General features: G+C 36.3%; 1 protein-coding gene across 1 annotated transcript; it reads right to left on the bottom strand.

Annotated features, from left to right (window-relative positions):
• Positions 1-318: 318 nt before the first annotated feature.
• LOC104085525 (uncharacterized) lies at positions 319-663 on the bottom strand. The gene has a single exon (XM_009589581.4). It carries the CDS (start codon positions 661-663, stop codon positions 319-321), a length of 345 nt encoding a protein of 114 aa, XP_009587876.1.
• Between the last annotated feature and the right edge of the window lie 13072 nt (positions 664-13735).

Here is a 13735-nt window from a genome sequence, read left to right as displayed (position 1 = left end):
AGTTTAAGTTGGTAACTAAAAAATAAGTTTAAGGGGTTTTTTAGGTTGTGTTAAATAGCTACGTGTAGTGCCACATGTTAAAGTTTTTAGTTAATAGGAGCGTATAAGAGACACACCTCTAAGTATTCACATTCAAATAATTTAAGTAAGTAACGGATAAAAATGTGATAGTTTAGAGGGTCTGAGGATATTCACCAAAAGTAAATGATCAATGTTTAGCATAGAATAATTGCAAAATCCTTCATAACTCAACAATATTGTAAAGCAGAGCAAGCAAGCATGCAACACATTGTCTTTATACATATTGGTTACAAATTACTATTGAGATGGTTGTTTGACAGGCTTCCCTTTCTCCCTTAGCTTGGCTATGGATTCTTTCATAGCCTCCTTTCTTCTCTTGCTAGCTAATACTTTAGCTATGACACCACTCATATTTGGGTCCTTTTTCTCCTGATCTGATGTGGGTGGGGGTGGTGGAGGCCTTCTTGCAGCAGCATTTGCCTTGTTGTTACCTGCATTTAGCGCAACTCCGGCCAAGCCTAAGGCAAGACTCCTGCGAGAGAGAAGAGTTGTATCCAATCCTTTTTTATCATGAAAAGCCAAAGGGATAGTCTTCTTGGTTGATAATGTAGCTGCTGCAATTGGAGACAATGACTGAGCCATAACTTTGCTTGGACTGTTTGCTCTCAAAATGAATTGATATATTTCTATAACTCAAGAAGACGAAATGTTCTTCTGTGGATAATCAAGCAATTGGGATTCGAATTTTTATTGGTTGGTTCTTGATAAGTTGTTGTTTTAGTGGGCCCTTCTTTCTGTCTATCCGATGAATGCAGTTAGTTTCCTCTGTATTCTTTCCTATACAATATTTGAAATTTATTTATCAAAATTATTTTAATTTTATATATTTTTCGCCCTAACTAAGATTTAGTTACAATTTATATACAATATATTATTAGTGTCTTAAATTAGGGGATTCGGTTACTCTCTTTTCTTTTTTTTCTCTCATCTCCTCTTGTCCTATTCTCTGTTGACTCTCTCCGCTCAAAACTCTATTAATTGAGTGCCAAATTATGTGGGTACTGAAGCCACGCTACATATTTTACCATGCAGTAGAAAAATAGGAGTTACCAGTCAATTTTATATTTGATGTAAACATTAATACCTTGAAATTGAAGAACACATAGACGTCCAAAAGCAATGACAATCAGGAGTGACCCATTATTTTCCTTAATTATACCACTGACCGCTTCTTCTTTTGCAATCCCAAAAGTGTAAACTGTTTTTCTACTAGTATTTGTAGTTATTCCTTTACGAAAGAACATCCACATTGAGCACTAACCATTTGATAATGAGATTCAAGGCATTATTTGTCTGATTCACCACATTTGCCTGATTCCCAAATATTTTTTCTTATACTTTAACACTGTCCGAGAATTTATTTCCAAAATATATAGAATCTTGCAAATAGCTACAGATTCAATGCAAGTTATTTGTAAATAAAACTCATGTATCAAAGTATACTCATGTATCGACATCTACCAGGAACTTCTAAACTAACTCCCTTTGTTCTTGCTTCACTCCACCCAAATCATCCAGTTCTCATCAATATTCAAGTTTTTCCGTTGAAATAAATATGAATCGGTGTACATTTGTCGATATGGTACATCAACATACAAATTAAAAATAACTTTTGTACAAATGTAATGCAAATTTGAATATCTACAACAACATACATAGTAAAAATAAATTTCATACAACTAATTATATATTACTGTATAACTTATCTACAACTTTCATACATTATTTATACCCAGTTAAATGTAATTACAATATCATACAACTTAAATACAAATTTTATACAATATGTCTTTTGTATATTTTGTATCTGATTTATATATATATTGTATGTGGTGTATGCTTCTTCCTCTCTAAAATTACAATCAAAACTTACTCTCTTAATACAATTTTGATACATATCAACAACTTTATGTAAAAAGATAGTATTGATAACTTAAATATAAATTTTATACAATAATTCATACATTATACAACTATGTTTCAACTTTCATATAATATTCAAATAAAAATTAACTACAACAGAATACACTTTACATACAATTATAATACAACTTTACTACAATTTCGTAAGTATATTGTATATCATGTGTTCTTCTTATTATTATTTTTCGAGTTTCAATCTGAAATTAAGCCAAACAATATTCCCAATTGTTTGTAACAACACCCAATCCAAACAAATAATGGTTTTTGAAAACCCAAATTCGATTTCAAAGCTTCAAAGCTTTTTAATGGCTATCAATGGTGGAGAGTGAAACACCTTCAAAATTTATTGATTGACAATTTCAATTTGAACATTAATTGTGCAACATGAAAGGAAATTGCTAAGTTAAAACGATTGAAATCTATTGATGAATTCTATTAAAACTCTATACAATAAGAAAGCATACAAAACAAAGAACATCAAATGAAGAAAAATTGGAGAAAAAAACAGAGAAGGAGAGTAGAGACACGAAGAGAGACAGAGACAGAGAGAGACGGAGAGAAAGAGAGTGGACAAGTATAAATGGATAAGGAAATAACTGATATTCCTTATTCAATTCCTAATATAAACGGATACTCATTTAAAACTTATTTGTATATAATTGGTAAAGTGTATATGATCATGTAATTAAATTAAAACTTGGCTAGTAAGGGCAATAAGGTTTCAAATAAGCTAAAAAATGGGAACTTTTCATAATTGCAAGACTTAGAAGACTATATCACATAAAATACAACAAATTCTTATATTATATTTTGTGATGATCCAAAATATTATCTTTAAATTTAATAATTAATTTTATATTCTAAGACCTCAAAAAGCACTATTTATCATTCCTCGACTTGTGTGCACAGTCCGTAAAATTTTCTGAAAAGTTTTCAGGTGAAAAATAAATTAAAATGTGAATTAGAGCTTTAAAGCTCAACTAAGTTGACTTTGGTCAACATTTTGAGCAAACGGACTCGGATCAGTATTTTGATAGTTTTGGTAGGTCTATATCGTGATTTGCGACTTAGGCGTACGCCCGAAATCAAATTCCGAGGTCCCTAGCCCGAGATATGGAATTTTGATGAAAAATTAAAAGTTTAAGTTTAAATAGTGATCGGATGTCAAATTATATGCAAACGACCCCGGAATAGAATTTTGATGATTCTAACAGCTCTGTATGGTGATTTTGGACTTATAAGCATGATCAAAATTTTATTTGGAAGTCCGTAGTGGAATTAGGCTTGAAATCCTAAAAGTTGAATTTTTGGGAAGTTTGACTGGGTGGTTGACTTTTTGATATCGAGGTCAGAATCTAATTCTGGAAATTGGAATAGGTCCGTTATGTCATTTATGACTTGTGTGCAAAAATTGAAGTCATTCCGAATTGATTTGATATGTTTTGACACAAGATATAGAATTTGAAAGTTCAAAGTTCATTGATTTTGATTTGAGGTGCGATTTATCGTTTTGATGTTGTTTGATGTAGTTTGAAGCCTCGACTAAGTTCGTATGGTATTTTGGGATATGTTGGAATAATTAGTTAAGGTCCCGAGGGTCTCGAGTGGATTTCGGAAGGTAAACAGAATGAATTTCGGACAAAGAGTGCTGGAAATTTCTGTTGTAGAAATTTCGTGCATGGAGCCAACTTTGGAAGCTTATATCTCGCTATTCATAAGGAATCAGAATATTTTCAAACCATGAAAGTTGTAGTCGTTTGATTATAGTTTCCAGAAAGTTAAACCATTCATTATTTGGACATTTGTACAGAAAGTTATGACGGATTGAATGAAGGCTAGTAGAGCAGTTTCTGGTGGACTATTAGTGACGAAAAATAGACTTTTAGTGACGGAAAATGGACTTTTAGTGACGGATTGGAAGAAACTTAAGGACCAAAAATGGTCATTTCATTCATTTCGTTTTGGATTTTTGGAGCACGGTCCTTGGGCAATTTTAGGGCCATTTTTACGGGAAAATATTGGGGTAAGTGTTCCTTATCCTATATTGATTATATTTCATGATTCCATACTCATTTACACCATGAATCCGTGAATTTATGGAAGAAAAATCAAGATTTTTGCAAAATCTTCCAAAAACGAAAATTTAAGATTTGGAGGTCGAGTTGTTATCGAATTTTGGTAAAATTGGTATGGGTGGACTCGTAATTGAATGGATTGTCAGATTTTATAAGTTTCGCCGGATTCCGAGATGTGAGCCCCACAGGCAAATTTTGAACTAATTTCGGATTTTAATGAAAATGTAATATTTTCTTATGAAATTGATAACTATAATTTTTGTTGAATGTATCGAATTAATTATGACTAGATACGAGTCGATCGGAGTCGAAAAATCGAGGAAAAAGTATAATACGTGGTTAAATTGGAGCAAGTCGAGGTAAGTGACTTGTCTAACCTTGTGGGGGGAAATTTCCCCTAGGATTGGTATTTATGTGATTATTGAAATGTGTTGAAAGTCGTGTGCACGAGGTGACGAGTGTGTACACGGGCTAAATTGCAAAAGATTATATTTTTAAATTGTCTAGATCACTGTTGCGCATTTATTAAATTATTTTATCTGTTATATTCTTTATCATTGATCTGAGATATATACTTCAAATTTGTTTGATCTTTTCTTAATAATTGTTTTACCTGTTTAGTTGAAACTTGGTTTCTTTTATTCTGTGCATTATTTGAAGGTTGATTTTTTTAAAATTAAATATTATTAATATGAAGTATTTGATATTTTTAAACTTGATATTAAAGCAACGTAGTAAAGATTTTGAAATATTATTTTCCTAAATTATTTACTCCTGAATATTTTTATACTCATTGTGAGGGAGCCTTGAGCTCTTTTTTGTAGAAAAATATTATTGATGATTTATTTTGGCATGAGTCGTGAGCTCTTTATTGTGAAAAAATATTATTGTTGAATTATTTTGGCAAGTTAAATTATTTGAGCACTTGAGGTGCAAATTGTGATATATTGTGATATTGATACGCATACGGTGGTATAAGGTATGGGTGTTGAAACGCATGCGGTGAGATAAGGGTGGCTTGATACGCGTGGCTAGTAGGGGTGACTACTAGAAGTCATGCGGTGTGATAAGGGTGGCTAAAACGTGGGATGCTATTTCGGGAAAAAAAATATTTTCTTTAAATAAATTGTGAAGGCTCCCGCGGTGATATAGGAAAATGAGATATTGTGAAATTGTTTATAACTTGGGACTATGAGGCGGTACCTCGGTAGTGCCCTTGTTGATATTGATTTATGGCCATAGTTGCTTTCGATTAATTGTTGTGATTTTCATAAAGTTGAAGGAAATTCTGTTTTGATTCCACGAGATATTATTTGCAATTATTTGGTGTCATTAAATGTGACATACTATTTGATTCATTTCCAATGTCATTTTATTTTACTACATTGATAAACATTTTACCATGCCATTATTATATTCCAATAGGGCCTCACCTGACCTAGTCACTACTCTACCGAGGTTAGGCTTGACACTTACTAGGTACCGTTGTGGTGTACTCATACTACGCTTCTGCACATCTTTTTGTGCAGATCCAGGTACATTTTACCAGCCTAGACGTCAGTGAGTTACTTGCGCATGGAGACTTCGAGGTATATCTGCCAGCGTCCGTAGACTCCGGAGTCCCCTTCTATCATTTTATGTTGCTTCCTTATATTTTATTTAGACCTTGACATATAGAGACATTGAGAATAAATTCTTAGAAGCTTGTGACTTATTTCTACCGGGTTTTGGGAGTTGAAATTGTTTGAATTGTAGTTTATTTATTTCATATATTTATTATTATTCCGCATTGATAGGATTACCTAGTCTTAGAGACTAGGTGCCATCACGACATCCTACAGAGGAAATTTGGGGTCGTGACAAGTTGGTATCAGGGCACTAGGTTCATAGGTATCGTGAGTCACAACCAGGTTTAGTAGAGTCTTGCAGATCGGTACGGAGACGTCTGTACTTATCTTCGAGAGGCTATGGAACTTTTAGGAAATATTCACTTCTTTGACTCCTTATCGTGCGGCATTGATTTAGCTTGAAACATATATCTTATATTCCTTTGTATCCACTCGTGTATGACATTGCGCACTCGGTATCACTTGTGCGTCGACAGTTCGTGATGCCGTAGATAGACTATGAGGGAGCCAGAGATGCTCAAACATTACCTCAACGTGTGGTTTCGACTGAAGATGCGGGCGTATTGAGAGATCACCTAGTGAATCATGTGGGGGTGCAACGGACGTTGGCGTCTGGTTGATTTATACAAGCTGTGAAGATTATTATTGTGGATCATCGGACGTTGTGACCTATGACTTCACGCCGAGTAGGGGGAGTCCACTACCAATGGGTGGATTGCAGGGTCATGTATTATATCAGTTTTGGCCTGAAATGTATATATGTGGTACTGAAAGGTTCCCTAAAATTTATACATGTTTAAGACCTGAGATTTTGTAGAGGATAAGGTTGGGACTTACGGTATGTCCGCCTCCTTAATAATCCTATACTTCAATACCAAAGGAGTTATAGAAACAACTCTAAATTTGTAGAAGGTCTACTCTGCGTGGACGTCACTGTTGCAGATTTTGGGGTGCTTCGGAGTAAGTACACTTGTTGATGAGAGTCTGGACTATGTGGTTCGTGACAAGATTTGTCTGTATGGAGCTCTACTTTTGTGATCGTTGTGTATAAATTAGGGTAAGGGTTACCCCAAAGAAGAGTCGAAGAGTATGTTAAGAAATTGGTCAGCTAAACAGTGTAGAATCAGTATAATAAAAGAAGAAATTCGCCTTGGGAGAGATAATTCTCCACCGGTGCTCGTGGAAAGCCTATGAAGAGAGTAGACCAGCCAATGCAACATCGCCCACTTGGCTTAGTTCTCAGAAACGTTTTTGAAAGAGTTTGTTTCCTGGACTCTCCGTAATGCGTGGCGCATAGGGTTTGAACGGTTGCATCATGTCACCATTGATGATGTCAGAATATGCCATCAAGTTCAATAAGTTAGCCCGTCATACTCCTGCTTTGCTTCCTACACCCAGAGGGCGAGTCCATAGACTCATTAAAGAACTCAATTATGGTCATAAAATTTTGTACGATTCGGGAGTTACAAGCTGATACTTCATTGCTACTAGTTGTACAAATTACCAAGATATTAGAATGTGTTCGGGGTGAGGAAAAAGGAAACTAAGGAGACCAAGGCGTCTCAAGGTTCTGGGGGATTCAGTGGATTCTACTCTGCAAGTATAAATCATTATGGAGGGGGCTCAGGCAGTCGGCCAGCCCAGTCCGCACATCGGATTACTCGGGGTGCTCCAGTAAGTTCTTTTAATGCACCACCGACATTAGTTCCTACAATGGTTATTCCAGTTATCTGGCACAGACTCAATATGAGCAGCCTAACCCGCAAAAGGGTTGTTATGAATACGGTGATACTAGGCACATCATGAGAAAAATTGTCAAAAACTTGGGAGAGACTTATTTCATCAAAGCACTCAGGCTACGTGCCCCATTGCAGTTACTACACCACCCACATGTCCAGTTAGGGGTGGAGGACAGACGAGTAAAAGGCGTCCTAGAGGTGGAGACCCAGCCATTGATATATTTGTTTTACGGTATGGCGGAGGTCGCTACATCAGATGGTGTCGTTACAGGTACGACCTCGATTTAATATAAAGGAACTTAAGTTGATTCGGTTCTCAATATCAAAACGAGTCTTCCTATTGTGCTCCACTTATGAGTGAGCTTCATAATTCTATAATCTACTTATGTGTTTACCCCTGTTAGGAGATTTTATGGAGATAACTACGCCTATCATTTCGTGTTGGTCACTAATAAGAGCTGCGAGGCTAAATGTGGCTTTCTGTTACTCATTTCGGTAAATTTTGATGTAAATTCCGAATAATTAATTGCAAATTATGAATTATATGCCCTACCGGTGTAGGGTTCATTATGTGTTGTGATTTGGTGTAACCGAAATTATTTAAAAGGAGAAAATGGAAATTTTCAATTGGCATGATGTGCATATTACTTGTGATTCAGAACTGAGGACGAGATCCTCACATTTTTATGTAAATTGATATGTTTAAATCGAGCTACGAGCTGCGGTGGAAGTTATATAAGGACGAGATCCTTGTGAGGAAAATTCTTGTGTTTAAGTTCTCCCTTGTGAAATTAAATTTGTACTATAGTACTAATAGGGAGTCATGCATATTAGGCTTATTTGAAAATTCTTATATGAAATTCTCTATGCATAGTTGTCAAATTCGTGTTGTAATTATTAATTTTTAACCTACGAGGTAGGTGCCCGCCTAGGTGGCGTTAAGTGTGAATCGTTAATTCGGGTAAATAATTATGAAGTCTTCATGCCTCGCATCTAGTTATCAGTATTGTGAAGGTTTGCAACGAGATTTTTGTTAACATGAGGTTAAATGACGATTTTGTAATTGATTATGAACAACTATTAAGACCAAATTGATCCAAGAGGGTGCCCCATTTACAGGGTCAGACGAGTGTGAGTTAAGCTTTCAGAAGCTCAAGATCACTTTGACTCCGACACAAGCGTTGGTATTACTTACATATTCAAGGTCTTATACTGTGTATTGTGATGCGTCGCGTATTGGTCTCAGCGCGATGTTGATGCAAGACGGTAGGGTGATTGCCTACGCGTCCAGACAATTAAAGGTACATGAGAAGAAAAAAAAATGGTCCACGACCTTGAGTTAGCAGCTATTGTTCGTGCCTTGAAGAATTTGGTGGCATTAATTATACGGTGTCCATTGTGAGGTCTACATCGATCACTGAAGTCTATAATATCTGTTTAAACAGAAGGATCTTAATTTGCGGCAGCGGAGATGGTTGGAGTTGCTTAAGGATTATTATATCACCATTCTCTATCATCTTGGGAAGGCCAATGTAGTGGTCGATGCCTTGAATCATAAGGCAGAGAGTTTGAGCAGCTTAGCATATTTACCGGTAGCAGAGAGGCCTTTGGCCTTGGATATTCAGGCCTTGGCCAATCAGTTTGTCAGATTGGATGTTTCCGAACCGAGTCGAGTTTTGGCTTGTGTGGTTTCTCAGACTTCTCTTTATGATCGTATCAGGGAGCGTCAGTATGATGACCCACATTTGCTTGTCCTTAAGGATACAGTTCGGCACGGTGATGCCAAATAAGTAGCAATTGGAGATGACGATGTATTACGGATGCAGGGCAGGCTATGTGTGCCTAATGTAGATGGTTTTTGTGAATTGATTCTCCATGAGGCTCACAATTCGCGGTACTCCATATATCCGGGTGCTACGAAGATGTAGCAGGACTTGAGGCAACATTATTGGTGGAGGAAGATGAAGAAAGACATAGTGGAGTATGTAGCTCGGTGTCTAAATTGTCAACAAGTGAAATATGAGCATCAACGACCGAGTGGATTGCTTCAGAAGTTAGTGATTCCAGAATGGAAATGGGAGAGGATCACTATGGATTTCGTTGTTGGGCTCTCACGGACTCAGAGGAAGTTCCATGAAGCTTGGGTGATTGTGGATAGATTGACCAAGTCAGCTCATTACAATCCTATGATGACTACCTACTCTTCTGAGCAGTTGGCTCGAATCTATATTCGCGAGATTGTCACATTTCACGGCATACCGGTACCTATCATCTCTGACCGGGGTACGCAATTTACATTACTATTCTGGAGGGCAGTACAACGTGAGTTGGGTACTCTGGTAGAGTTGAGTACAACATTTCACCCTCAGACGGACGGGCAGTCCGAACGCACTATTCAGATACTAGAGGATATGCTTCGTGCATGTGTGATAGATTTTGGGGGTGCTTGGGATCAGTTCTTACCACTTGCGTAGTTTGCTTACAACAACAGTTGTCAGTCAAGCATTCAGATGGCTCTGTATGAGGCCTTGTATGGTAGGTGGTGCTAGTCCCCAGTGGGTTGGTTCGAACCGGGCGAGGCTAGGCTAGGCTATTGGGTACAGACTTAGTTCAGGATGCCTTGGAAAAGGTTAAGTTGATTCAGGATTGACTGCGTACAACCCAATTTAGAAAAAAGAGTTATGCGAGTCGGAAGATTCGTGATGTTGCATTCATGGTTGGTGAGCAATTTGAGCCCTAGGTATATTGGGCCTTTTGAGATTCTTGAGAGAGTTGGAGAGGTGGCTTACAAACTTGCACTACCACCTAGTCTCTTTGCCGGTCATCTGGTATTCCATGTTTCCATGCTTCGAAAATATCACGGCGATCCGTCTCATGTGTTAGACTTCAGTTCGGTTCAGTTGGATAATAATCTATCTTATGTTGAGGAACCAATGACTATTTTGGATAGGCATGTTCGAAAGCTGAGGTCAAAGAATATTGCTTCCGTGAAGGTTTAGTGGAGGGGTCATCCGGTCGAGGAGGTGACTTGGGAAACTGAGCATGATATGCGCAGCTGTTATCCACACTTATTCACCAACTTAGGTACTTTTTCTAACTCCGTTCGAGGACGAACGTTTGTTTTAGAGGTGGAGAATGTGATGACCCAAAATATCATCTTTAAATTTAATAATTAATTTTGTATTCTAAGACCTCGAAAAGCACTAATTATCATTTATCGACTTGCGTGCACAGTCCGTAAAATTTTCAGGAAAGTTTTCAGGTGAAAAATAAAATAAAATGTGAATTAGAGCTTTAAAACTCAATTGAGTTGACTTTGGTCAACATTTTGAGCAAACGGAATCAGATCAGTGTTTTGATAGTTTTGGTAGGTCCGTATCGTAATTTGGGACTTAGGCGTATGCCCGAAATCAAATTCCGAGGTCCCTAGCCTGAGATATGGAATTTTGATGAAAAATTAAAAGTTTAAGTTCAAATAGTGATCGGATATCAAATTATGTGCAAACGACCCCGGAATAAAATTTTGATGATTCCAACAGCTCTGTATGGTAATTTTGGACTTAGGAGCATGATCGTAATTTTATTTGGAAGTCCGTAGTAGAATTAGGCTTGAAATCCCAAAAGTTAAATTTTTGGGAAGTTTGACCGGGGGGTTGACTTTTTGATATCGAGGTCGGAATCCGATTCTGGAAATTGAAATAGGTCTGTTATGTCATTTATGACTTGTGCGCAAAAATTGAAGTCATTCCGAATTGATTTGATATGTTTCGACACAAGATATAGAATTTGAAAGTTCAAAGTTCATTGATTTTGATTTGAGGTGCGATTTGTCGTTTTGATGTTGTTTGATATAGTTTGGAGCCTCGACTAAGTTCGTATGGTATTTTGGGACATGTTGGAATAATTTGTTAAGGTCCCGAGGGTCTCGGGTGGATTTCGGAAGGTAAACGGAATGGATTTCGGACAAAGAGTGCTGGAAATTTCTGTTGCAGAAATTTCATGCGTGGAGCCAACTTTGGAAGCTTATATCTCGCTATTCATAAGGAATCAGAACATTTTCAAACCATGAAAGTTGTATTCGTTTGATTATAGTTTTCAGAAAGTTAAACCATTCATTATTCGGACATTTGTACAGAAAGTTATGATGGATTGAATGTAGGCTAGTAGAGCAGTTTCTGGTGGACTTTTAGTGACGGAAAATGGACTTTTAGTGACGGATTGGCAGAAACTTAAGGACAAAAAATGGTCATTTCATTCATTTCATTTTGGATTTTTGGAGTATGGTTCTTGGGTGATTTTTGGGCCATTTTTACGGGAAAATATTTGGGTAAGTGTTCCTTATCCTATATTGATTATATTTCAAGATTCCATACTCATTTACATCATGAATCCGTGAATTTATGGAAGAAAAATCAAGATTTTTGTAAAATCTTCCAAAAACAAAAATTTAAGATTTGGAGGTCGAGTTGTTATCGGATTTTGGTAAAATTGGTATGGGTGGACTCGTAATTGAATGGATTGTCATATTTTATAAGTTTCACCAGATTCCGAAATGTGGGCCCCACAGGCTAATTTTGAGCTAATTTCAGATTTTAATGAAAATGTAATATTTTCTTATGAAATTGATTACTATAATTTTTGTTGACTGTATCGAATTAATTATGACTAGATACGAGTCAATCGGAGTCGGAAAATCGAGGAAAAAGCACAATACTTGGTTAAATTGGAGCAAGTCGAGGTAAGTGACTTGTCTAACCTTGTGTGGGGGAAATTTCCCCTAGGATTGGTATTGATGTGATTATTAAAATGTATTGAAAGTCGTGTGCACGAGGTGACGAGTGTGTACACGGGCTAAATTACGAAAGATTATATTTTTAAATTGTCTAGATCATTGTTGCGCATTTATTAAATTATTTTATCTTGTTATATTTTTCATCATTGATCTGAGATATATACTTCAAATTTGTTTGATCTTTTCTTACTAATTGTTTTACCTGTTTAGTTGAAACTTGGTTTCTTTTATTCTGTGCATTATTTGAAGATTGATTTTCTTTAAATTGAATATTATTAATATGAAGTGTTTGACATTTTTAAACTTGATATTGAAGCAACGCAGTAAAGATTTTAAAATATTATTTTCCTAAATTATTTACTCTTGAATATTTTTATACTCATTATGAGGGAGCCGTGAGCTCTCTATTGTGAAAGAATATTATTATTGAATTATTTTGACATGAGCCGTGAGCTCTTTATTGTGGAAAAATATTATTGTTGAATTATTTTGACATGAGCCGTGAGCTCTTTATTGTAGAAAAATATTATTGATGATTTATTTTGGCATGAGTCGTGAGCTCTTTATTGTGAAAAAATACTGTTGTTGAATTATTTTGGCAAGTTAAATTATTTGAGCACTTGAGGTGCAAATTGTGATATATTGTGATATTGATACGCATACGGTGGTATAAGGTCTGGGTGTTGAAACACATGCGGTGAGATAAGGGTGGCTTGATACGCGTGGCTATTAGGGGTGACTACTAGAAGTCATGCGGTGTGATAAGGGTGGCTAAAACGTGGGATGCTATTTCGAAAAAAAAATATTTTCTTTAAATAAATTATGAAGGCTCCCGCGGTGATATAAGGAAATGAGATATTGTGAAATTATTTATAACTTGGGACTACGAGGTGGTACCTCGGTAGTGCCCTTGTTGATATTGATTTATGGCCATAGTTGCTTTCGATCAATTGTTGTGATTTTCATAAAGTTGAAGAAAATTCTGTTTTGATTCCACGAGATATTATTTGCAATTATTTGGTGTCATTAAATGTGACATACTATTTGATTCATTTCCAATGTCATTTTATTTTACTACATTGATAAACATTTTACCATGCCATTATTATATTCCAATAGGGTCTCACCTGACCTCGTCACTACTCTACCGAGGTTAGGCTTGGCACTTACTGGGTACCGCTGTGGTGTACTCATACTATGCTTCTGCACATCTTTTTGTGCAGATCCATGTACATTTTACCAGCCTAGACGTTAGTGAGTTACTTGCGCATGGAGACTTCGAGGTATATCTGCCAGCGTTCGCAGACTCCGGAGTCCCCTTCTATCATTTTATGTTGCTTCCTTATATTTTATTTAGACCTTGACATATAGAGACATTGAGAATAAATTCTTAGAAGCTTGTGACTTATTTCTACCGGGTTTTGGGAGTTGAAATTGTTTGAATTGTAGTTTATTTATTTCAGATATTTATTATTATTCCGCATTGATAGGCTTACC

Source organism: Nicotiana tomentosiformis, chromosome 5, assembly GCF_000390325.3.
Source record: "Nicotiana tomentosiformis chromosome 5, ASM39032v3, whole genome shotgun sequence".
Classification (NCBI taxonomy): Eukaryota; Viridiplantae; Streptophyta; class Magnoliopsida; order Solanales; family Solanaceae; genus Nicotiana; species Nicotiana tomentosiformis.
Note: the sequence above shows the minus strand (reverse complement) of the source record. Positions and strands in the feature narration are given on the sequence as shown.